Here is a 27,476-nt window from a genome sequence, read left to right as displayed (position 1 = left end):
AATGCCTGCCATAACACTTTGCCGGCTATCGATACTCCTATTCTGTATTCTGTACTCTGCATTCTGTATATTATTTTGATCTTTTCACGTTTTTCGTTTCAGGCCTAACATAAAATATACAATAGTATTTTTTCGTTTTTGTGTGGATTACGTTAATGGTTATGTCGGTAATTATGATTACTAGTCATCGCTATTTTTTTTCGTTTTATTTTGTTTTCTCTTTATATTTATCGTTATTGTACTTACGCTACGCACACACCAAAAAAAAAATATTTATCCTCTGACTGCGATTGATTTTTTGTTTGGGGGAGACAAAAAAATGCACATTTAATGCTAATTATCGTAATCGTAATCGCTATCCATATTATTCCTTTGTTTAATCTCTGCCTATTTTATATATATCTATATATATATATATATATATATTTGTGTGTGTGTGGGTTTGTGTGTATTTCCAATCGCCATTTTGCTGCACTGATTTCCTTGTGATCCTTTTCTTTCAATCCTTCCCTTTTCTTTTCCCTCGGCATCGCCTTGTTTATATGTATGTTTAGTGGAAGCTCCTGTTGCACGCCGCTCGCTACTTACGTCATACGCTTACGCTTACGATACGTTACGTTACGTTACGCCATCACGCCGCCGACTTTTAGTTCTGTTTCCAACTGGTCGCTGTGAAAATATACAAAATAACACAAAAAATTAATAATATTGCCATAAAAATGTGTAAAAAAATTACAACGAAATTTTAGATTTAATTGCAAAGCTGTTGGAGAGTCAAAATGCAAATTATAGCACAAAAGAAAATGTTTAGAAATAGTTTCGATTTTCAAAAAGGTTTAGCCTTGTAATTATATTTTGTAAATTTGTAGTTTTACTAGTTTTTATGTAATAAAATAGAAATAATTACTACCAAGTAATTTGACTAGTTTTAAATCGATTAATTAGCTTTAATTGTTAGAAATAAAGAGCAAATGTATTTAGTTTTATATAGTTTATTTACCTTTGTAGTAGACCTCGCGGTACATGGTGGGGCAGGCGGCCTTGCCGTTCGTCTTCGTCGTCTTGAAGTCAATGTTGGTGCGAATGGGCCGGTGCAGCAGCGGCTGGGGCGGCCTGTAATTGTTGCCCAGGGGCGCTTTCGGGTGGTCGGGGCTGCCCTGCATCAGGCGGCGCAGGGCGTGCAACTGGAAGTAAAATAATAATGACATTTATAATAATTATTAAATAATACATTTAATTTTTTAAATCGTATAATAGAATTTCTTTTATTATTCTGAGTATTATAGGCCTATTGAAAATGTGTCCAAAGTAATTCTTTTGTGGGCTACAGTGCGTATGTGTAATTTAATTTATGAAAATGAAGTTATATTAACTATAGCTAAATAACACTTAATTTTTAAAATGGTACAAAATGACTTTAAAATAAATAATCAGTTTTTCCAAAAATAAAATAAGGTATTACTCATACGGCACGTAAGAAACGTGGGTGGGCAACGGTGCGTATGAGCAATAGGCTTTTAAAGTTTTAAAAATCTTAGGATACAATTTTAATCTCTTTGCTAATAATATCCTTTTGCCTTTCCCTTAAGGTAATCATAATTTCTCTAGTGCCTTCCCTCATAAATCGAGACACGGAAGTAGATCAACAATGGCTCGACAATAAGCCAATCCGCCCATCCGATGAAGATAAGCCGTAGAGCCCATCCATCCATCCATCCGTTCGATTTTGGCCCGCCTGTCGAGCGTTTAACGTGCATAATTATAAACTTTTGCGCAAACACACACAGCATCATCATCGATCCGCAGCACTTGGCAAAAAATCAAGCTTGACACAAATTGCTAATCCTAAAAATAAGCGCTCGCTGAACAAAAAACTTAAAAAAGAGGAAGAAGAAATGAAAACACTTTGGCTACCCATACATACGAACACTCACGCACACACACATAGAGAGAAGGGAAAGCATCGATGAGACGACAGGAGCAGCAGCAGCAACAACAACGAGTCAATAACACTTAATCTACTCAATCTGTTTATCAATTGACTTCCGTCAAAATCGCTTTTCACGACAACGTGGCCGATGGTTGATGTTGATTGAGGAGAGCGGGGGCTTCAGTGGGTTAAGGGTTCGATTCCGTTCGCTTCGGTTTTCGCAGGAGGCGGGGGAGTGCCCGTTCAAGTGTGAATTAAGTTGGCTGTACGTATATGAATTTCTGTGTGTGTGTGCGGATGTGGATGTCCCGAAAGTATGCAACACTAAATGGCACTCAAGGATTAAAGCCTGTTTATGGCTGAATTGTGGTTTTAAAATGAAGAGATTTTGCAATAATCATGCAATTTAAGCTGAAAGCCTAAGATATTCAAAGTTTGAACTTAAAAAGGAATTTTAGAAGATTTTAAACTAAAATAAATCTGTAGGTTTTAAATTTTTTAAAATACGCCTAAAAGTATGATGTAAAAATGCTACAAGATCTTAAAACTCAAAATATACAAGAATACCTATTAAAAGATTTTAAAACAAAATATTTCTGTAGGTTTTAAATCATTTTAAAAAAATGTAAAAAATTTGATTTCAAAATATATCATAGCCCACATTTAGACAGTTGCATAAACGATTTTAAACCTCTCTTTTAATTACAGAACTCAGTGTTAATCACCAACTCAGTTTAAGAACCGGTGTGAAAACCCTTAACCCTTTGGACGCTATCATCTTGCCGGTTTTCCGGCTGCGACAGAGCGCACGTTAATGGGTTAATTGCAATTTCAGCTCATGTCGCGCAGCTTCCTGTGCTTTCACTTCCTTCCCTTTGGCTCACTGGTGTTACTTTAATTTGGTAAATTATGTTTTGCCAGCAAGGTGCTGTCGCCGTCTGCCGTCTCTTTCTGCCACTCCTTTGCCGTCTCTTTCTCTTTCGCCTGCCATGTGAGTGTGCAATGCAGCCAGTAAATTACGTTGCCGGAGAATCGTGGACCAGAGAGTCCTCCGTGGCTGCCACAAGTTGTAATCATGTGCCCATGGGTGCCATTGAGCTTGTTGAAGTTTTTATGAGTCTGCCTGCTGCAGTCGCGTGTGTGCTGGTGTCCCTTTTCCGCTTTTCCTCTTTTCCTCCGCCCTGTTTACATTGTTTACACGTATGCCGCTGCTGGCCACCATTCAACCGCTCGAGAAAACCACCCACTCACAACCCACCACCCACTGGCGTCTTTATTACAGCGCTGCACTTAATAAACATTTGTGTTAAATTTTTTTCCCCTCTTTTTTTGCCCGCTGCTGAATGTGTGCTCCTCGCTCCTCGCTTTTCGCTTTCCGCCGCTCGCCATTCCTTTGAGTTATGGACACTATCCACTTTGTTGCTCCTCCAGCAGCGGCAGCAACTCAATTTAAAACTTAAATGAAATTAGCTAATAAAACAGAAGGAGCCGGGGAGCAGCGGACATCGGAGCACTGTATACTAATTAACAAACATTAAGGTGCTCATCACTCAAAATGCTTTCTTTTTTCTTAGCGACTTGATGAATTTGGTTGGGAAAAAAAATTTCGTTGACTTTTTTACTTTGTGCTGGGAGAAAAGTCAACGATTAAATCGATTTAATATTTAAACTTATTTTATTTTAAATGGCCCACAAGATAAGGGTTAAATTTATAATCTAGCACTAACTTGCTAAATTTTTATAAAAATATTATAAAAAATATAACTTTTTAGTGAAATCTACCTAATTTAATACATGGGTTTATGAAGTTATTTTTGGTATACATTTTAAATACCTGTTGCTTTGTTATGTAAATGGGCTTGTTGAGCACCACCCAAGTGACTGTTTCGTGGCAGGCTGGTGCCGTTGTTGATCCATCGTAGGTCATATAGTGATCCGTTTCCGGCAGCAATCCGCGAATCGAGAGTCGCTTCACAAACGCCTCATCGCCGCCATAGCGAATGCGCTCCAGCTGATCAGTAAGCATGCGCAGCTCCGCATTCGAGAGGTCTCCAAGCTACAGAGTACAAGAAAATAATAATAATACATTTTTGTAAAACATCTGGGTTTTTGGTAAAAAAAAGGAATGTTTTCAATTTTATTATAAGGTTATATCATGATTTTTTACAAAAAATGGCAAAAATAAAATGTCCAGGTTTAAATGTCAATCGATAGGAAATTTAATAACGAGTTCAGAAAGGTATGACAATCCATATTTGGATCAATATTTCTTGAAAAATTGGAATCTGGGTTTTTGGTAAAAATATGAATTTTTTTCTGTTTGTTTTTTTGCTATAACTTGGCTAAAAATGGTCCTACACCAAAAATGAAGAACAGATAACTAAATAATAAAAAAATCCATAACACTTCCCGGGTAATCCTGCAAAAATAAAATTTTCGCCAATTTTCAATTTTTTTGTAAGGGGGTACCTCATGGTTTTTTACGAAAAATGGCAAAAAAATAAAATGTCCAGGTTTAAATGTCAATCGATAGGAAATTTAATAACGAGTTCGGAAAGGTATGACAATCCATATTTGGATCAATATTTCCTTTGTTACGGCCAAAAAACCAATTATTTTTTTGTTAAAAATTGGTATGTGGGTTTTTGGTAAAAATTTGAATTTTTTTGTGTTGGTTTTTTTGCTATAACTTTGCCAAAAATGGTCCTACACCAAAAATGAATACTGTTTTGAACAGATAACTAAATAATACAAAAATCCATAACACTTTCCGGGTGATCCTGCAAAAATAAAATTTTCGCCAATTTTCAATTTTTTTGTAAGGGGGTACCTCATGGTTTTTTACGAAAAATGGCAAAAAAATAAAATGTCCAGGTTTAAATGTCAATCGATAGGAAATTTAATAACGAGTTCGGAAAGGTATGACAATCCATATTTGGATCAATATTTCCTTTGTTACGGCCAAAAAACCAATTATTTTTTTGTTAAAAATTGGTATGTGGGTTTTTGGTAAAAATTTGAATTTTTTTGTGTTGGTTTTTTTGCTATAACTTTGCCAAAAATGGTCCTACACCAAAAATGAATACTGTTTTGAACAGATAACTAAATAATAAAAAAATCCATAACACTTCCCGGGTAATCCTGCAAAAATAAAATTTTCGTTAATTTTCAATTTTTTTGTAAGGGAGGACCTCATGATTTTTTTCGAAAAATGGCAAAAAAAATAAAATGTCCAGGTTTAAATGTCAACCGATAGGAAATTTAATAAAGAGTTCGGAAAGGTATGACAATCCATATTTGGATCAATATTTCCTTTGTTACGGCCAAAAAACCAATTATTTTTTTGTTAAAAATTAGAATGTGGGTTTTTGGTAAAAATTTGAATTTTTTTGTGTTGGTTTTTTTGCTATAACTTTGCCAAAAATGGTCCTACACCAAAAATGAATACTGTTTTGAACAGATAACTAAATAATACAAAAATCCATAATACTTCCCGGGTGATCCTGCAAAAATAAAATTTTCGAAAATTTTCAATTTTTTTGTAAGGGGGTACCTCATGATTTTTTACGAAAAATGGCAAAAAAATAAAATGTCAAGGTTTAAATGTCAATCGATAGGAAATTTAATAACGAGTTCGGAAAGGTATGACAATCCATATTTGGATCAATATTTCCTTTGTTACGGCCAAAAAACCAATTATTTTTTTGTTAAAAATTGGAATGTGGGTTTTTGGTAAAAATTTGAATTTTTTTGTGTTGGTTTTTTTGCTATAACTTGGCCAAAAATGGTCCTACACCAAAAATGAATACTGTTTTGAACAGATAACTAAATAATACAAAAATCCATAATATTTCCCGGGTGATCCTGCAAAAATAAAATTTTCGAAAATTTTCAATTTTTTTGTAAGGGGGTACCTCATGATTTTTTACGAAAAATGGCATAAAAATAAAATGTCCAGGTTTAAGTGCCAATCGATAGTAAATTTAATAACGAGTTCAGAAAGGTATGACAATCCATATTTGGATAATTATTTCATATTTTATCGCTCATAATTTTTGGGCACCCCGGGGGATTACTTACCTGCAGCAGAATGGAGACGCCCACAATGCCCTGGGCGCGATTGAGGGCATCTGAGAAATTTGCATACAGCTGGGAATTGTAGCCGAATATTTGTATCTGGGAAGAAAACAAAGGGGAAATAAAGAGTCAGCAGGAGAAGAATATATATACAGAGAAGGAGAAAAGAGAGAGAGAGAGTCAGAGTGAGATATATGGTTAAGGGCTAGAGAATTCTTTCTTTTTTTTGGTGTCTGTGTGTGTCCTGCCTCCATTCTTTATTTCTTGTGTGTTGTGTGGCCAAAACTTTATTGTTGCTCAATTTAAGCCCAAATGCATACAGAGGAGGCGGTGACAACCGACACACAACTGGGGGGCGTGGCTGGGGTCAACGAAAGCTTTCGCCTTGTTTCGCATAAATTGCCCCGAAATAATCCCAACTATCAACAAAATGCACACAAATACAAATACAAACACAAACATTAGAGCACGTGGGCAAAAGCCCACACAAACACACACACATTTGTAGAGAAGATCAAGCAACAGAATCAGCAAATATTTTGCTTTTAGCCAAGACACCAAAAGGGCCAAGATTTTTCCTACCCATCGCCACCCCCAAAAACACAGACACGTGTGCATTTGCACTTTTGTTTCATGTCGGCAACGAAACGCCTACAGATGAAGAAGAACAGAGAAATCGGGAAGAAAGGACAAAGGACAAAGGAGAAAGGAGAGGCGAGTCCACAAAATGAATCCTAAAGCAGATGCTTAAAGCGAGGGTTGCACAACGGACTTATCGGTTATCGAGAGTGCTTGAAAGACAATCGTCGATTGTTGTTATGATCAATCCTTTCCTTATAACTAGCTTTCTTCCAATAACTATCTGGATTTTCTAAGTTTCTCCTTACTCAAAGGTTTTTAAAATATATATTTATGCATTATTTTATTTTTGATTTAATATTCCATCAATATAATGTGTATACTTCAGTATATTAGTCTTTTAAAGTAGCAGAAATATTTTTTGTTTTGTTTTGTAATAGATTAAATATTAAATATTATCTAGCATGGTATATTATTATTTTTGTTTAATTTTTTAGCAAATCCCCTGCAATCCTTCGTAGTGAAGATTCCTTTGAGTTTACTTTTCGGGCATCCCCTGCGATTGTTTGTGAGCTTGTGTAACATGTGTACATGGATTTTCGGGGGGATTTGGGTGTTGGAATATGTTTGTTTCCCCGACCTGAGTGTGTAGGTGTGTGTGCATTCGCTGGTTGACCAGACCAGACGCACCGAGCGGAAGGAAATGCTGCAGACAATAGTGAAAATAATAATAATAATAGCAGAGGGCCCACACTGATGGCCAGTGGGCATGGCCGTAGGCGCTGGGCAGTTAATAGTAGTAGCCCCGGAATCCCCCCTTACTTGCCACATGTCCTGGCCCGACTTTTAACTCTTCTTTTTCCCTGGGAAACTGGAAACTGGGGGATTGCACATACATACCAAAAGGAGAATGGCTGAAAAGAGCAAGGAAATGCGAGGAAATGCAGGGCGGCAGGCGGTGAGGCGGCGAGGCTTGCATTTAAATATTAAAAAACTACATGCTGCAATTTTAATGTGTGCCCAGCAAGGCAAATAAAAATTAAATTAAATTAAAATTTTCCCAAAAGTTACTCTTTTTCCTTTTTCCCCGAGTGTTTGGCGAAGTTGCAATTGCCGGGGCAGCGGAAAAAAGGGGTGGCAAAAATGGCAACTAATGCAAATAGAACAGAAGTTTCTATCAGAAATGAAGAGCTCGGTGGGTACAGTGCATTTCGCAAGTATACGTCTAACTTAAATAAAATAAAAGAAAAACACGGTCTTCAAGGGTATGGAATCATTTATAAAGGTGCCTAAAAATACGTTTTCATTTTATTATTTTTTAAATTTTATTTATTAAAAAATACATTTTTAATTAAGAAATATTTAAACACACGAAACGCACTGTCCCTGCATATATGTACAATGTACATATACTTAAGTATGTTTGAGAATGCAGATGCAAATGAAATTTTGACGAGACCATGGGCAAACTGAAGATGAAAACCCCACCCCTAGTTTTCTCCTTAAAAACTGGCCACAGTCCGAGCACCAAGCTATGTTCATTCACACAAAAACGCTTCCTGCTCAGACATCCAAAAATAGGAGCAGATTTTGGGGCGTTAACTGCATGAGAAAACTGAACAACCGAACAACTAAACAACCAAGCAGCTTTGCCACTTGAACAACAGATGCTGCACTTTTTGTTGTTAATTAAAAATTTAAAAGAAAAAACTAGTTTCGGAACTATAAAAGTTTAAGTAGACGATTTAAGTGGAGCCACCTTTGAATAAGCAATTTAATAATATATTTTTGACAAAAATAAACACTGAAAAGTAGGCATTTATTGCTGAATACTTTTAGACACCTTTAGAAGTGAATTAAAAATATACAAATCCCGCGAAATAAGAGACTATTTTTGAAAATTAAACCCTTACCGAAAAGTTTTTAATCCAATGCTCTTTAAATCAAATTAAATCAAATCCCCTTCCTTTAGTCAATAAATCGGAGTTCGCAACACATAAACCAGCTCAATTCCTTATGCCTTCACACCTTGGGCCTAAATATCTATGAAATTGAATCATAAAGGCAATGAACTCCCCACCTCCATTTTCTTTTTGTGTAACGAGCAACAACAATGGAAGTGGGAGGAAAATTATACAATATTTGACCGCAAACTAAAATGTTATATTTCCGTTTCATTAAACAGCCAAAGCCTGTGGCAAAGCAAATAAATACAAGCCGTGTGTCTGGGGTAGCAACAACAACGACAACAGTGTGGGGATAAAGACAAGAACAACAACAAGAACAAGAACAACAAGGGCAAATAGTGTAAGTACCAGCAAATAGCCGGACAACAAGCCGGCCAAAACGCAAAGAGCCAAAAGCCTAAGCGGTGTTAGGGGATGCCCCCATCCCCCTTTCCCTCTAGTGTTTGTTTGAACAAAGCCAGAGGAGCTGGCATATTTCTTGGCCAACACACACAAGCGCACACATACAGATACAGAGGAAAAGCTGGCCAACACACACAGACACAGAAACAGACACAGATAGACACACGCAGAGGCAAAGGCAACTTAATCAGATCAATTACACATGTTTTCACTGCATGGATTCCACAGACCGGAGAGCCCAGAGCCCCAGACTCAGGCCTAGTCTGTAGTCCTCGGTAGTCCCGTAACACCACCACCCATAGATTCCCCCCTCCTTAACCCCTCCGCAGGAGCAGGAGTCAAAGCGACCAGCGCGACGCCAGCTGCTGAAAGTTTGCCTGGCCAGCACAGTGGGTCCTCTTCTACCTCGAAAACCCCTCTACGCCGTCAATAAGCTGGCCCGCACTGTGGGACAAATAACAGAAAATAGGGTTAATAAAAAGAGTAATAGAAAATTAAGAAAGCTAAACCAAAGTGGCATTTTATAAGTATGTAAATTAAATAAATAAAAATAGGAGGAAAAAGCTTTTTTTCTTTTTTTTTTAAATGATTTTTTTTTACCAAACAATTAAATAAAAAAAAAAGTGAAACTATGTAATAAAAAAGAAATCTAAACCAGTTACTAAAATCTTCCTTACTAATAACTTAGTCAAAATTAACCTCTTTCAATTTCCACAATAAATAACATAGTTATTTTCCTCGCTATAAATTATTTCTAATTATAGAAACAATGAAATCAGTTTTAAATCAATTATCAAAGCAATAAACCAAAGCAGATAACCATTTTCATTGCTCATTTCTAGGCCACAGATAAGTGGCAAATAATTTGTGGCTTGTGCTCAAACATTACGATTTCTGTGATTTGTAATAATGGCAGATAAGCATTTTCGAAAATTTTCCTTCATTAGTAGTATTTAATTTATGGCAACTGATAAAAAGCAATTGCTGAGATCTGAAATTAATCAGTAAGTGATTTTGATATGGATATTTTTAATAATTATATTTTTGAGCTTTGCATTTTAAATTTTAGTACTAATATTTTTTTTATGATGAAATATATTTAGGGAAATTGATAACTTAGAATTGCTGTGAATATAATGTATTTTAATCATAATAATTTGTTATATTTTGTATATTTATATTTTTTATGTTTTTTTCCATAGACTCTTTTGAAATCACCCACTGTGCAGAAATATTTTTCGTAGCAGAGGTAACAGTGGGCTTATTGGTTTGGCTGGGGGTTGTTGATGAAGGTGGAGGCTAGCTGGCGAGGGGACTAAGGACGAAGGAGCAGCATTCTTGGCCCTTCAGCCGCTTGACTTGGCTTTCGTGCTGCACTGACCGGGCACGATAATATTGGCCATGGCCAGCAGGAGCAGAAACAGGAGGAGAAACAGGAGCAGGATAGGAGTATCGGTGGCAGGAGGAGCTTGGTGGCTTAGGCCGAGAACATGGCCTCATGTCAACACTTTGCCGCCCTTGTCTGGCCTGCCCCCCTCCTCCTCCCTTCTGGCCTGTGTCAGTTTTCTAGACAAATGAAGCAAATTAGCTTAACAACGCACTGGGGACATTGTCAAACACGCACACACACATAGAAAGCTGGGGAAAAACAAGAGGAAGGAGCCGATTTACCGGACCTAGATCGCTCCATTTCTGGCCGCAGTTTGTCATGGTTGTCTGGTTGTCGGGTTGTCCCCCCTCCTTTCTCCTGAAGCACTTTCCCGATGCACTTGTAGCACTTTCGGCTAATTATGCCCGGCACCAGAAAGCAAAAGATAAAGGAGAGCGACTGAAAAACACAGCAGGGAAATGCGCAGGAAAATGCGATTTGCTGGCGTTTTGAAAACGCGACCATTTGGAAACGCTGAGTGGGCAAAGGTGGTGGCTCCCTCTTTGGGATAACAAAGGAACTCGGGGTGACTGGCTAACAATAACAAAAATCACCAGGTGTCTAAAAGTATGCAATGAAAGTGTTTTTTTCACTGCATACTCTAAGACACCTTTGTGAAGTTTTTAAAATATTTTATATAAACTTTCTTTTTAATATTTAAGTATTTTTAATATTTAAAAACATTTTAATTCCAATTATAGCCGCTTACATTTTAAAACCCAACCGCCTTATTAGTGCCACGCAGACGTTTAAGCCACTTGCACAATTCTCTTGGCCAGACGCTTTAAACGCCGTCTTGCCAGCAAGCACCTTGCACCCATAGAGCAACCTAACTTGCCTGGCATCATAATCCAATCAAGAACTTCACCGAACTCATTACCCGCCCGCTGAAAATCCACTCAGCCCCCCATTAACGACTTAGTAGCGTTTTAAAAGGTGGAAAAAACGTGCTTTAATCGCTGCCTCTGCTGCTGGTTATCCTTTAAACGGATTTTCCGAAAGGGGTTGTGCACGAGGGGACACTTTCCGGTGGGGGAAACGAAAGGGGGCTGCTAAAATTACAGCACGACCTCATTAGCAGCAAATATTTTGGCGTTCGTTCGTGCTCAGTCACTCAGGCACACAGATAGAGATACAGATACATTTGTATATTTAAGTACTTCATGGTTAGCGCGTAAATTAATGGTTAAGCCATCGTTGGTTGTTGGTCGTTTCGGGTTGTGTTGTTGCCCGTGGTTGCCAACCGCAAAAGGGGGGTTTGAATCTGACCATAACGAAGGGGGTCAAGTGGGTTGGAGGGGTGGGGGGGTTTAACCCGGTCCATTAGATCACCGCCTACCGTTGGGCACGTGACTACCGGATGGCAGTTCATCCGTTCATCCGCAAAGTGCGGTGAAAATCGCCACCCCCTATCACCTACGCCCTTGGCGATCGCCCCCCCCTTCCCACTACTAAAACCGAACCCCTGGTGATTAAATTTTAGCCACAAGACAAGTGCTAAATTACCGCGGCCCAAAACAAATCAAAATCAGGCAACTGTGCATTGCAAATAGAAATAACGCATAGCTGGTGGGGGTGAAACAACCCCCCCTCACAGGTGTTTGTGCGCGCCACTGGCATCCAATGACAACAGGCTACCGAAATCCAAGACACGGCTGCAATCTTGTGCGGATTTCATGGGGATTAATTAAAATTGCCAATTACGAATTCATTAAGGCAGATCAAATTCCGAGGCGGGGCCCATTAAGGCGGCTTTCGTTACGGCCGGAAAATGCCTTACATTGGCCGGAGACAGGCGGCTTCCGGGAAAATGGGTAACTGGAAACTGGCGGCTGGAAATGGAGACGGGATTGCCCCGGCGGTTCTGGCCATATTTTGCCGATGACTTAATTGGGCCATTTTGGAAAATGGTTTTTTTACTCAAAATGTTACAGAATATTTTAAATATTTTTAGTAATAAATAATTTTCGTTTAAAAATCTAAGAAACAGTTTTTGTACTTTTTTGTCTTTTATAAAATACTCATAGAACTTAAAGATAATTTCATTAAAAATATTTAATATCTATAGTAAAAAATACTCAAAAATTATAAAATATTTGTAAAATATAAATATGCTCCCTTTTTTTCTATTGCATTTTTTTAAACATCTTTTAAAGCTGTCTTAATGCTTTTCATTTACGTCTGAAATGCTTTTCATTCTCACAATTTTCCAGACTTATTAAATATGATTTTCCACTGAAGTCAGAAATCAGCATTGATGGATTACTTTTAGATTTTCGTTTTTGCCAGATCTGCTGGACAGTTTAAAAATAGTTTTCAAGTGGCTGCCAGACGCACACTCAATCTTAATCTCAGATTCAGATTCAGATACAGATACAGAATCGGTCTCCCATTTCAGTTTGGCAATTGTTTGTCACTTTGGGCTTAAACCGAGAAGCCAGACGAGCGGCAGAATGCGTTTTAATCACCCGATTGTTGGCACAGGCGAAATAAATCGGGGAATTGTCGGGTTGTTCTCGAGGCCCCCGAGGCGGGGAAATTGGTGTCTGTGATTCCGAGTCGAAGTCGAAGTAATTTAACCCAAAATACACGGCACACTTTGTCATTCGCGAATGAGAACAGAGCTTCATCCCTGGGCGGGTTTCTAATTAATTTGCGTTGACATTCGGGGGTTAAGACGGCAGGCAGGGGCAGTCGGGGGTTAAAGGTTGCGGGCCAACTGCTGACATGCAACAGATTTATAACGTTATTTGTTTGTCGTCTGCAGTCGGCAGTCTGCAGTTTGTTGTGGCAGCTGCGGCTCACTTTTTGATTGCCTGGCAGCAAAGAGGAAAAAGGAAAAGGGAAAAAGGAAAGGGGAGAGGAAAATCAGTGAAGGAAAGGCAGACAAAAGCGCCGCACGAGCAAAGCGACAAATGGAAATGGAAATGCGACTGAGTAGGAAAATGAAAATGAAAACTGTGTCGCACATCACTCAGGGAAACTCAACTCAACCCGTCGCAACCGAACTCAACTCAACTCGACTCGAGTCAAGTCAAGTGGCCAAGGACCCAGGACCAAGGACTCAGGACCACGAACCGAGAGGAAGACAGACGCACGACAGGATTAACCCTCCGGGAGCCAAGAAGCACTCTTCGCCACTGAGAGCTTCTTAAAAAAGCGCCAAGGAGTGTTCTTGATTTCGGGCATTTGCTTTGTGGGGATGGCAGGCCAGGAAAGGACTAAAAAAAAGATCTAGTAGTAGCCAACCACACGACTCTTTTCCAAATGTAACCTCGGGTTTAATTTAACCTCTCAGGTTTAAAAAAAAAACCGAATAAAGGTGAACCAAACAATCTTAGAGTTGAATATCTCTGAAAGTCGTTTACTCGCTAAATATCTGCATTCAGCTGATTATACATTTTTGATTACATTTTAGGTTAGCTATTTACATAGGGTCAACCAAAACTTTATTCTCTTGATTCTCTAAATTCTAAATTTTATTAAATGTTTTTAGCTTAACCCTAAAAATCACCATTAAATTGTTCTGATTTCAGATGTTTGTTTCTCCAAAATGTAAAATAAAAATAAAACAAAATCATAACAAATCCTAAGGCGCCTAAAATATCGAAACACCCATAAATAGGCCAATCAATCTGCTGGCCAAGACAAAAGTTATGGGTTCATTAACACTAGACAATAACCAATTTGTAACGGCAACAGCTGGAGCCCCGCAATAAATGTGTGTGTTTTAATTAATGAACATCTGGCCAGAGGAATTTGTCAGAGATTAGGGATTCCCACCGCATCCTCAGGAGTCATTGAGTCAACGGCAGTTAGTTATAAATCTCGGGCAATAAATAACCAGCTAGGATGGCCAAGAAGAAGACAGACAAACAGGGAACTGAGAAGCCTTTGTTGAAAGTCGCGGGTATTTACATATTTTTAATAACCTGCTCGCACAAATCAACTGAGGCGAAGTCTCTGTGTGTGAACTTGACATCAAAATGAACAAAACACGGACTCTCCGGCGAGGTTAAATCATATTTGACAAACAGCAAACAAACAAGGGGGCGAAAGCACACGCATGTGTACATTCCGGAAAATGCTGGGGGAGGGGAAACTCAGGGTGAGGGAAAACTCTGGGGCTGAGATGGGAAAAACAGACAAGGTGTCTGAGCGAGTCGCAACAACGCCTGCCTGCCATATGACACATAAATATGTCCCTCCTGCTTCCCGAAAACAATGTACAAATAAAACAATACAAAATCATCAGCCATCAGGAGCAGGCTGTGAAAAGTCAGGAGGAAAACGCTATGCCAAATCATTCACTTTAAAAATAAATACAAGGGGATTTTAATGACGAGTAGAATAATACAAAATGGGAAATTAAATTCTTAATTTCATTAAAAATAAGTAAAAAAGGTTTTAAATGAGATTTATAACAATACAAAAGGGAAAAGTTTTAACACTACTTTAAAATAAACAAACGAACGAGAAAGTGGCCCTTAATACAAAAACAACTAAATAATATTAGCTACTTATTTATTTAAAATTTAAATAAATGTAGTTTAAGTTAGAATATATTTGTATAAATATATTACTTCATTTAAATCTATAATTAAATGAATTAAATTTTTATAAATTACTTCATTTAAATCCATAATTAAATGAATTACATTTTTATAAATTAAAACAATTGTATTACAATTATTTCTATATAAAGTTGCTTTCTGTGGAAACTTTCCGCCACGAAAAAGTGTGAATGATGCCTGCCTGGGGGGTCGGAAAAGTGGAAAAGCGGAAAAGCTGGGGGTGGGGATGGCAAATCAAAGCGCCAGACAAGTGGGCCGAATCTCCAACATGTTGAACCTGGCGACGACGTCGTCGCGTTGATGATAACGTCGAGACAAAGACGACGACGACTTGACTTTTTTGACTTTGTTATTTATTTTATTTGCCTCCCCCTTTTCTTGTGTTTTTTTGTCAGCGACAAATCGACATTTGCTGCATTAAATGCTGATCAAATACACTTCCGCTCGTTTATCTGTGTAAATATTTGAGCGGGCGGGCTAACAAGTTTACAGCCACCGGCTGGATGGCAATGAAATGACGCAAGAAAAGTTTCCCCCGTTTTTCCATCACAATATAGCATTCCATTTCACAGAAACAGAAACCGAAACAGACACAATTGAATTGTTAAAGAGGGAAATCTGTTGACAGGCAAGGAACGAAATAGCATCCAAGCCAAGGCTTTGAGCCCCAGCAAGTGTCAAAGTGTCCCAGGCTAAATTTAGGCCTCACCCAATGGGCCGGAAATTGAGAGTGACACCGGTGGAAGAATATAAGTACTATCTCACCTCCGCCGGGAACGTGTAGCCCTCGACGCTGTGCTCCGATCCGAACTGGTCGTTCAGGCCGTAGTGCATGTGGATCTCGTGGAAGCGGTAGCGGTACGAGAGCGGTCCGCCGGAGATGTTCACAGGCGTCTGCATGCCATCGTAGTTGGCCACCGTATCGTTGCCGGCCGTGAAGATGACGCTGTGGCCCGTATTAGTGATCAGTCCGGATATCTGGGGGGAGAGATATGTATAGCATAAGTATATTTACTAAAAAATAAATTATGAAAATGTTTAGATTTAAAATAAATGATGGATATCTAAAAACTAAAATGTTTCTGAATTTCTGAAAGAGGGGAAAATATAAATAAAAATATTAAAATTTAAATACTCATAAAATAATAATAATTATAATATTATTAAGACTTCCTTACTCTTAAAAATATATATATATATATCATAGCATATAAATATATCATCCAGTGAAGCAGTAAGTATTGATCGATATTTTTAGGCTTTATAACATTTTAACAAAATATAATATGCCTTAGAAATATATAATTCACAACAAAACTTATTTAACTTTTAAGGAACAATAAAATATATAAATTTATTATCTAAATCTTCTTCAAACTTGGATATTGAATTTTAAAATTTTGCGGGATTTATTAATTAGTGAGAAATTATTTTTATAACAATTTTAAAAATATTTGTTTTCAAATAAACTCAAATAGGCAAAAAAAAAAAATAGAAACTTAGCAAATAAAATACTATAACAAGTGATAACCCTTATAATATCATATAACATAATGTTATACTAAGTATCATATCTGTTCATATATCATTTCCCAAGGGCATGAGGATCCCCAACTTACCCTGTGCTTGTCTATGTGCATGGGCCTCAAGTTGGGATCGAAGAGCAGGCGCTGGGGCTCCAGATTGACCGGCGACTGGCGACGACCCTTGTTGCAGAGCGACCACTCCGGATTGATGAGGCCCCAGAAGGCAGGACCTGAAAGGGGAGCGAAATATAGTGCACCCTATTAGACAGGCCATTCGAATCGATGCCAGTGTCCAGTGGCAGGAAGATTTATGAACCCAGTTCCCTCGCCTCAAACTGTTTCCAAAGTTTCCTTGCCGACCACAATTGTGGGTTGTGTGCTGCAAAAACCTGCCACAAATTGCATAATGGCAGAGGGGCGGTTAAGGGAGGGTCAGGGGGGGGGTTGCAAAAGTCATGGAGGCCAGGGGCCATTACAATATTTGTCTGCATCTGCATAGGTGTTGGCCCTGCGTTGGTTTAGTTTTTTTTTTTTTTCGGTTGGTTTTGCGTCTCTTTGATTCTGGCCACACAACTAAGCCATCTAACCCGTAACCCCCTGACTTGTTTAATTTCGTGCGGTTTGCTTAGTTTTCCTCGCAATCACAGTCCCACATTTCCCATTTCTAGTGAAAACCCCACTGTAGCTGTAAAATTGCAGCCTTATCTCCCTCTCTCACTCTCTCCTATCTGCTGGCATCTCTTTCACTTGGCTTTGGCCAACTTTATCTGGGCAACCCGGCAGCTTAATTTATGGCAATATGAAATCAAGCTGAGCTGAAACCCAAAAAACAATAGGCCGTCTTTTTTATTGCCAGTTTTTTGCCATTGTTGAGTTTGTATAATCTATGGTCCTTGTATTTCCAGCAATTGAAAGTGTTTCATTGAGGTTTTCGAGTTGAGAATCGAAGGTTTTAGGGTGCTGGTATTTTATAGATTATTATTTCTGAGTTCAGGTTTTTTTTTTGATTTTTATGCTAAGCTGTTCTGGGTGATTTTGGCTACTTCTGGTTTTTTAATTGTGAATTATATTGATATAGTTATTTTCTAATCCACTTGTTAAATATTACACAGGTATTGCCTTCCACTTTCCACCATTTAGTTACATTTCTTAATTGAGTTTATGGTTTTTATTTATATTCCTAGTTTATCCCTTCGTTGGCCATGTTTTTCGCTTGCTTGCTCAAGGATCAACCCATTATTAAAACCTCTTCTGGCCGTTGTTCCATTCGAGTCCGTTCCAGCCACTTGTAATCCCATTTATGGCACACATTCCCCTCTCTCTTTCTCTCTCTTCCATAAAAATGCTTCGCCTGCAGTCGCATTGCGTATACGACACGTAGTCGGGAATAAAGGGGAAAAGCGGAAAAGGGGGGAGGTTAGAGAGGGGAATCCTGGGAATCAACACGTTCGCTGCGAGGCCGCAATCAGGAGCTTCAATCATAGATATGCCACGTACTCGCGTTTAAGCGATTGTTGACCTCAACGACGCCATCGCATTAGCCAAAAAGAAAAGCCAAAAGAAAAGCGGATGAAAAATAATCCCAAGAGTGGGAAAAATAACCAGTGTGGCTGAGATGAAAAACCGGAGATGCCCGGGGGCGTTAAATGGGTTAAGCAATTAACCCGCTGAAGCGTGGCGATCTTATGCTTTAATAGATTAAGTAGTTTGAATGTGAAAAGGTTGCAAGACTAGTAACTAATAATTTACATTATTTTAAAGGCCTATTTTTAGCTAGATTTTAATTAGAAATATTTAAGATGTAATGTGTAATTGATCTAAGCTAAATATTTTTTAAATTAAATATTAAATACCATTTTTTATGATAACAAAGCTTGTCTTTATCATATCCAACTAACTGAAGAATATGGAATTGGATATTATTGAATTCAAAGACATAAATAAATGGAATTTAATAATTTGATTTACAAAACATTTACAAAAAAACTATTAAAAAAATTAAATTTAAATTCCTAGTTATTTAAAGAGGATTTTATGGATATAAATTCGACTATAAAACTCTTGATTATAAATAATTATGTGCTTATTAAATCCATTTAAACAGGGAGCTTTTCAAGGATTCCAAACTCGTGTCACGTGCTCATCGCCACTGCATTTTGCGGCGGGGGAAAAGTAGGAGAATCGGCGGCTACGAGTTTGAGTTGAGGTCTTCAGATAACGCCGAACCGAACTGAACCGAACCGAGGAGTAGTAGGATGTTGCAGTCTCGAGTCTCGAGTCTATTAAATTGCGGTCTGGAGTCGAGTCAATGAGGCAATTGCCAAACGATTTTAGCAGCCATTAACAACATTAGTGGCTTGGCTGACTGGCTGTTGGTGTGGATGTTGCCTCGCTGGGTTGATGGTTGGATTTTCCCCCTCTTTTTTTTTTTTGAAGGCGAAAGGCGGTGGCATGCAGCACACGCCCCGTTTGATTCCGTTTGGCCGCTTTTACTTGGCTCGTTGGGAGTGCAAATCACGTTAAACAAGTGGCACGTTGCAGCTGCAACTGCAGCTGAGGCTAAGCCGTCTTTTTCGGGGCAACCTCTTTGGCATTTCACCCCCTTTTAGCCACCCCACACACTCAGTGGCTCAGTGGCGCCCCCTGACGGGGGATTTCGGAGTCCTGCATGCAATGCTTATGTAAATTTATTTATGCCAAAAGAGACACAAAGTTCGCCTCGGATTTCGGTTGCAATTTGTTGACAACACGTGTTACAAGATACCCCTGTTGCCAGGCTTTTACACGGCGAGAAAAGCTATTAGGTTAAGCTATCAAAATATCAAAATGCATACATGGAAAACCTAAACTACAATAAACCTTGAAATAGTTTTTAAAATATTTTTTTTACCTTTAACAAATTTCCCTTAAAGTAAAAATATTTTAATTAATATCTTGTCTAACAGAAAATCCATAAATAAATTAATCTCAGCCTTAAAGCAATGAGAAATATTATTTCCCTGAAACTCATTGCATTTCCCCCCAATCTCCTGCAGAATTTCGGCTTTCTGCACTTTAAACTTGATTCTTCTTCTTATTTTCCCTGTTCGCCAAAATCCAATTCAAAATTCAAAGCACTTGAACTTATTTATGCATTTGTCTTGTGCAAATGGCGTCGCCGTTGTGTCTCTAATAAGATTAAGAAAGATGCTTCCACTGCTTTCTAGTAAGAGAGGGAGAAAGAGAGGGGATGAGAGAAAGAGAGAGAGACGGAGCAACGCTTATCGGCTGTCTGCTGTCCTGTCTGGACATAATCTCCACGGACCTTTGCCCCGATTTTGCCGCCAGTTGAAGTGACACATGGCGAACTGTTCTCCATTTCTCCAAAGGCGATGGCATTTCGGGTCTCCATTCCCCGTCTCTTTCTACTGCTTATATACCCCTCTCTCTCGCTCTCTTTCGCCGTCTGGGCCTCTGCTTATCACGTTTCAACGCCAGACAATGGTGCAAAAAAGGAAAGTTCGCTTTCCTCCGCTGGGCTCTTTGAATACTTTGTCCGCCTTTCCATTTGACAGCTGCAAATCGGCTTCGTCTCCGCTTTTCCACCTCCCATTTTTCCCCCATTTTCCCCCCTTTTCCGCCCTCCCAGCCATTTTCCTTTTGGCTCTTTTTACATGCATTTCACGCGTGCAGCTTCAGTCGCTGAGAAAATCGTTTTACACCGGCAGCAACGACACAAGAATCGCCCTGGCTTTTCCGCGACCCCCGGAAAAGCAGGTGGAAAAGCATCACCCATTTTCCCTTCAACTTTGTTGCTGTAGCGACGCGTGCTGCTCGTTGGCTTGGCTCAAATTTTACTTTCCGCTTCCGTCCGTGGTTATTGTTGAGCTTTGATTAAAATTTACTTTGTTGTTGGTATTTATGAAAACTTCAACGGATGGGCAAAGAGGGGCGGGGCGGGGCGGGGCGGGGGAAAAGCTTACCGGAGATGCCATCGTATGTCCACCAATCCTCCCAGCTGACGGCGAGCAGAACTGCAAAGAGAAAGCGGAAAGGGAAAAGTGCATCAGATTTCGATTCTCGAGTTGATGAATATAAGCCGCGAACATGTCAAAGATCTGATTGGGTCAATATATGTATATGCCCAGTTTAAATACCTTATAATGTTTCTGAGGGCGGGGCTTAAATGTGCCTGCCAAATACGCGGGATATTGCAAGGGATTTCACATTTTAATGGCTTGCAAACAGTCATCCTTGTCTTTGCAATTTCACTTGTTTAAAATGGTAATACGTATTTCCATTTTTATTTTATAACTTTTCAAAGACAAATGTAATATTTATATAATTTTTTTTACAAATTTAGTTATATGGGAATATTTTAATAAAAAAATAGATATTTTAGTTTAATTAATATAGTAGTGGAATATTTATGAACTAAAACGTTTATACAGTTTTTAAACCCTTTAAATGCCAAAAATATAACTTTTATCATATAATTTTTAATAGACTTATTTTTGTATCGTAATAATTATTATTATTGCTTTTATTTATAAGTTAAATAACTTTTAAAAATATTTAAGTTATTTGTTAAATTTGTAAGTATCTACTAAAATATTTTAAAATATTTTCCCTCAAAATGAATCCAAATAATTAATATAAACACCACAAATAACCTATTTATTTGTCTTGCTACATAAAACAGCAGTTCGGTTCTCCATTAATGATAGGGCATCAACTCGTTTTGACTCGACTTCTGACTTTTTTCGGCAGGTCCTTCGTGTCCTGCACTTTGTGAAAATGATTTTTGCTTACTTGCCTTTTAATTTTTTCGTGTTCGAGTTGGTTTTTCGCTTTTTTGTTCGCCGCTTCGTTGGCTCGTTTTTGTTTTTCAGTTTTTTGTTTTGCGGCTGCTTTGCTCTTTTTGCTCGCCCCGTAAATTCACTTCCGTCACTTGTTAACTTTAACATTCATCGACACTTTTTGCCTTTTGGCCCTTTTTTTGCACCTCACTTTTTGCTGGCTCGGCTCGGCTTGGCTTGGCTTGCGAATGCAGCTGAAGCACTTTGTTATTTTGACAGCCGACAAAAAGCGGGCCAATGCCTTTTGGCCAGAAGCAACCGCCCTCTCCTTACACCCCCTCTTTGGACCAGCAACCTGCACTCTTTCTTTCCTTCCGCGACTCGAATCAAAGTCAAGAAATGTTGAGTCATTAAAACGCGTTACCAACCCCTTGTCACCCCCATCCCATTCCATGGGGCTCCCCACAAAGTGCAGTGCGAAATGCACTGTAGTTTCCGGCAAGGAGTTCCACGTTCGCGGGGAGAAACCCCAACGAACTCGAGTTCCACTCCAGATATTCTTGTGAAACTTTCTGAGGGGTGTTATTAGGTAAAAAGAGGTAGATTTACTAACGAATCGCTGGGAAGGTTTATATTTTTTGGGCAGAAAAGGGTATATTTACCTATAATCAAAAGTAAAGGAAAATAATATTTATATATTATTCATACAAATAAAAATATTTATTAAGTAGAAAAAAAACATTAATTTATTATACCTATTTAAAAAAAATTTAAATACAAATTTCTCTTGCTAATTCTTTCTATACAACTATTTCGCCAAGCTAAACTTTGGGTCAAAACAACCCAGAGTTCTCTGCCTTTTTTCTACCCCTTTGAAATATTTTGTAAAAAGCGCAAAAAGCCAGGACTAAAAAAACCTTGAAAATTTTGCGACGAGGGAGGGGCGAAAAGTAAAAGGCAACGACAAGAGCAACATCAACGAGAGTAATAACAATAATAATAATAATAATGCAAAGTCATGGGCAATGATTGAAATTAATGGATTTCTAAATGCTCAGCGTCATTGCAGTCCCCTGGCCTCTTACCCTTTTACAGTTCTTAACCCTTTGGCAACTGAAAAGAGGGATTCGAGGAAAATGGGGGAGTTAACCCGCTGTCGACAAATTGTGGCTTTGGCTGAATGTTGCGCACTGCAATTCATAAAATCTCTTTGTGATTTGTAATTTGTGAGGCGCACTTGAAGATTTCTTTCATTTTAATGCAGCCATGACAAAGAAAACAGCCTAAACTACCAACAAAAAGAAAACAGCCTAAACTACCAACAAAATATTTAATTCTCTAACATGATTTACTGTGATTTTGGCACTGAAGATAATAATAATAATAAATATTATAAAACCCCCAGAACCAAACACTAAGTTTATTTAAACACCCAATCCCCCAAGTCTCCGATTTCCCATTAAGCTCTAGGTGTTTTTATTCTCTCAAATTTACACACTTTACCAAAAGTTTTTAAGCTTTGTTTTTTTTTTTGGGAGGAGGGGTAGAAAAAAATAACATCTCGAATAATTTCTATTCAATTCGCTGGCTCTCCCACTCTCCTTTGGGTTTGTTTGTTCATTGAATTCTATTTATAAATTTTCACCTGGCAGCACGCCCCCCTCCCTCCCCTCCTTCCACACCTGAGATCCTTCTGTTGGCTTCTTCTTGGCCTTCCTCCATTCCTCCTTGGTCTCGCATTCGCAATCATAAAAGGCAACAAAATGTTGAACAAATTTTTATGGCTGCACAAAGCAACAGAGAGTGACAAAGCGAGAGAGCAGGGCAAAAAGTCACCAGTTCGGGATACACCGAGAGAAAAATCGAATTCGAATTTAAAGTTGGAAATATATCGAATAAAAATATTATGGTCTTAACCAATATAGAGTCTTTCCTTTAAAAACGGTAAGAAGCATAAATCACACAGAACAGCTTGACATAAAATTCTAAAAAAAAAACAGAAGTTCGGAAATAATTTATTTATTAAATATGTAGTTTTAAAGAAACCAAGTTTAGGTCTGGAAGATTTTTAAAAAGTAATAAACCCTTAATTTAAATTTATTTCATCTGATTAATTAATTAACCAATTTATAAATTCCTCAAATAAATTCGAGATTAAATTCATTAATCGCCCATACTTTTCTCTCAGTGCATGCAATGCCATGGCAGCACAGCCGTCTGAGCTTCCCCGCCCATCCCCTCGCCTTTCGTTTTTGGCTTGTGGTCGTCGCTTTTGTGGCTGCCTCGCATTTTCCACCCCGCCTGAATTTTCTCTCTCTGTTTTCGCCGTCGCGCCTTTTAGTATTAATTACAAATGAAATTTTCTTATCATTTCTGTTGCCGTTGACAACTTTCTGTCTGCCGACCCGTCTGGGTCACCACCCCACATCCCCCGCTTTCACCAGGGACCTCCTCTAGTTTAGGGCCAATAAGCAAAAATAGTTGCTGCTAATTGTTGTTTGCCGTTTATGGTTATGGCCAATGCGTGCTAATTGTCACCAGCCATCTCTTCTTGGGGCTTCCTTTTTCGAGGGTTTTCAATTTCAGCCGAGTTTCGATGCTGAGTTTTATTTTGTATTGTATTTCCTGTGCAGGAAATTAATGGCGACACTTTAGTTGCGCTCAATATTGTTTGGCCCGCCTGTCAGTTGGGTTTCTTCTTTTTTTTTCTGATACTCTTGACGGGGGAAATTGATAAAAAAATACTTCAACTTGAATATTTGTTATTTTAAAAAAATTGTCCTTAAGCAAATTAATCAACCAGTTAATTTATAATACATTTTAAAATATTTGTACCACGTAAAATTTTGAAGTGATTATTTTTTGAATTTAAAAATAATAATATAATTATGTTGGAATGTCAAAATATGTGTCTAAAATGCAATGAATAAAGGATAGTCGTCTTCTTTTATAAATTCATATTACTTTTAGGTAAAACATATATTGTTGAATACCTTTAGACACCTATTTTGATATTTCCCAGTGATTTCAAGAACCCAGGTATTAAACAGTTGTTTTAAATATAAATGTAATATATACGATTTAATTTTAACAATTTTTAAAATATGGCTGGCAACTAAAGAGCATTTAACACTTCGATCTATGCAATATATCCCTATTTTCCGGTTCTTCATTTCGTATTTTCTTTGCTTTGTGTTGCGTTCGCTTTTCGTTGGGTTCGCTGCTTGCTTTTTTGCCATTTGCTATTTGTTTGCTGTCATCGTAGTCGCTTGTCTATTTAAAAAGCACGTAAACATGGCCGACTTCTGGCGCGCCCAAATCAACAACAACAATAGGGAAAACAACAAGAACAATACTGGCAGGAAAACAGGGGTGGGAGGGGGGTGGCGTAATAGGAGAGAGGGGAAAAAACCAAAAAAAAAAATAGGGGAAAAAAGGATTGACGTGCGCATTTTAGTCACGCTGTCGCGGGTTTTTTGCCTTTTTGCCATTTTAGCTGATTGTTTTTGTTGTTGGCAAGAGGAGTAGTATTTGTAGTTGTGAGCAAAAGGATATATACACGACATGTGTGAGGGACACGAGAATATCAGGACATCGAGAGACATCGGGCTTCAGTTTCAGAGTTTTGTGCCCGCGGGTAACTTAATATTTTGTTGATGTTTGCCCAACTTGATTATATCTATCACTATCATAATATGGCACACATACACACACACCCCCCGCCAAGTTGCTAGCACACACACACACGCCCACACTTTTTGAGACATATGCAAATTTCTCTCTGCCGCCGAAGTGTCAACACAAAAGATTGGACCTAACACAAAAGGATATGTTCTCCAAAACTGAATTATATGACGAGTGATACAATATAATGAAAATGTGCGAGGTTCTTGTAAATTATCCCCATGTTTACATGGGGCCTGTGATTCATGTGGATAATTTATTCGCCAGCCTTTTTTGAGATTGTTGAAAGATTAGGAATTTACAACGTATTTATATGTACATTTATTTACTTGGTAAGACTTGGCAAAATATACATTACGTATACGCCTCGTCTAATTTATGTTAATTATATTATTATTAGAAAATCAATACAAAATAATATAAAATATCTGTAAGTAGATTTATATATTATTTATATATTCATATTTACATTTATTTACTTGAAGAGTCTTTGCAAAATTTAAATTACGTATACGTATATATTTCTGTTGTTAAAAAGTTCGTTGACTTATTTCACATTTATGTACATTTATTTAAAAACTAATTTGAAAATTCAGGAAATCCCTACAAATGTATATTAAATATTCTTCGATTTAATCAAGCAAACCCTGTAAGAGGTATTATTGCTAATCAGAATATCCCAGACTTCTTTAAATTTTAAAAGGAATCGTTTATTTGTATTTTAATTGATTGCGTTAACGGTCTTCCTGTCTTCCGCACACATTCCTCCTCCCTCTCCGCCGGCGCTCTTAATTCATTTGATTTTTATGAACGATGGTAAAGCGGACGGACGGGGGTAGAATAGTAATATGCAAATAGCCGAAGGCGTGTTCGCCTGAAATCAGGAGCAAAAAGTCGAAGGATATGGGGTTGGCAGAAAAAAAAGGAGAGAGATCTGGAGGAACAAGGCGGTGGTTCCGTTTTTAAAAGCGCAAGCAAGTGAAAGCTTTCAATCAATGTCGCTCGCTCGTCAGGCGGGGCGCCTCTCCCCTCCCCCTTTCGCCATCGCCCCTGACCATTGAATACCCCTCCCTGAACTTAGCTTACACGCCTCTGTTTTTGTGGCCAGCTTTGGCTTTTAATTTCTATCGCTACGATTTCATTTTTTAGTTCCGTTCGGTTTGGTTTGGCTTGGCCTGGCCTGGTTCAAGTAACCATTTCCATTTTCCCCCCGCTGCCACCCACTGACCACCCCTTTTTCCACCCACCACCCCCTAACCCTCTATGAAAGAGCCACACCTCGTTCTTTGATTTTTATTAAGTTTTGTCGACTCGCTTTTTGCTTTTTGTGTGTCCGTGTGTCCGTTTGTCCGCTTGTCCGTATCCCGTCCGCTGCCACGCCTTGGCCCGCCCCCTAACCCCTGACCTCTGCCACTCCCTTTGCCCTTCGCCTGGCTAATGGTAAATGCCATTTCAATTACGTACACAGTACTAAAATTTTATGCGGCCAGTCAACGTGGCCTCCCCTCTGTTTTTTTCTCTCATTTTACTTTGTCGATTTCCATTTGCGCTTTAAGTGCATTTGCAGAATGCCGTGGGGGAGTTTTTTTTTTGGGAGGGGGTATGGGAAATGGTATTTGGGGTGTGGCCATAATCAAACATCAATCGGATGCTATGGAGGCCGTTTTTCTCAACGCATTTTGGGTTTTTTTTTCGCGGAACAGCTACCTGAAATGTTAGAAGAAATGCAGAAAAGATGGGAGTAGTTTTAGGACGTAATAACTGTTGGTAAAATCTAACTTTAAACACCAATTTTGAAAGAAAACATTTTAAATTTGACTAGGATTTTTTCCCTTATTATCTGGGCCTGTAATGTTACAGAAAAGATGGCAAAAAACAGAACATCTATGCCAAAGAAAACAAATCAAAAATCATCTCGTTTAGCTCGATTTGTTTTGTGGGTCCCGTGAAATCCCTGTTTTGTTTATTCTCATCCCTTTTTTTCTTCTCCCAAGTGACACCTGCAGCTTTCAGTGAGTGTGTGTCGGAAACAAATGGTACGCAAAACACCTGTCAAAAAAAAAAGCAAAAACAAGACTGGCAACAAAACGAAGGAAATGCCAGGAAAAAAAGGCGAAAACTTTGTGAGCTCATTTCGTTACCCGTTGTTTTCACCACTTTTGTTGCTTTTGTCACTACTCCAACTGCCAATAGGCGCGTCAGAAAGTCAGAAAGTCGCCAGCGACGACAACGGCAATAGTAACAATAACCGAACACGAAAGGAGCCTCAACGAAAAAATCAGTTTGTTTTAAGTACTCGACGGAAAAATACCCTTTGCAAAAAATTAAAATATTTTTATATTTATCAAAAAAGAAATATAAATGAAAAATCAATAGATCTACTATAAAAATACATTAAAACAGAAAAAAATTTAATTTGGTTTCCATGTACTTTTTTGTAAATAAATTTAAAAACTAAGAAAATGTATTTAACATTTTTAGGATTGTAGGCTTAAATTTAACATTTCAAGGAATAAAAGTTCTTGATGGC

At 38.2% G+C, this 27,476-nt stretch overlaps 1 protein-coding gene across 2 annotated transcripts in view; it reads right to left on the bottom strand.

Annotated features, from left to right (window-relative positions):
• Nucleotides 1–434: 434 nt before the first annotated feature.
• CARPB (Carbonic anhydrase-related protein B) overlaps nucleotides 435–27,476 on the bottom strand; it is a 66,628-nt gene continuing 39,586 nt past the window's right edge. For both annotated transcript variants that reach the window (XM_017157515.3, XM_017157514.3), the window contains exons 3-9: nucleotides 20,447–20,497; nucleotides 16,578–16,714; nucleotides 15,724–15,936; nucleotides 6,011–6,106; nucleotides 3,765–3,986; nucleotides 1,001–1,184; nucleotides 435–669 (exon numbers count right to left, since the gene is read on the bottom strand). In XM_017157515.3, coding sequence (XP_017013004.1) covers nucleotides 647–669; nucleotides 1,001–1,184; nucleotides 3,765–3,986; nucleotides 6,011–6,106; nucleotides 15,724–15,936; nucleotides 16,578–16,714; nucleotides 20,447–20,497 — 926 coding nt within the window. In that variant the 3' untranslated portion in view covers nucleotides 435–646. The remainder of the gene's footprint in view (nucleotides 670–1,000; nucleotides 1,185–3,764; nucleotides 3,987–6,010; nucleotides 6,107–15,723; nucleotides 15,937–16,577; nucleotides 16,715–20,446; nucleotides 20,498–27,476) is intronic.

Source organism: Drosophila takahashii, chromosome X (assembly GCF_030179915.1).
Source record: "Drosophila takahashii strain IR98-3 E-12201 chromosome X, DtakHiC1v2, whole genome shotgun sequence".
Classification (NCBI taxonomy): domain Eukaryota; kingdom Metazoa; phylum Arthropoda; class Insecta; order Diptera; family Drosophilidae; genus Drosophila; species Drosophila takahashii.
Note: the sequence above shows the minus strand (reverse complement) of the source record. Positions and strands in the feature narration are given on the sequence as shown.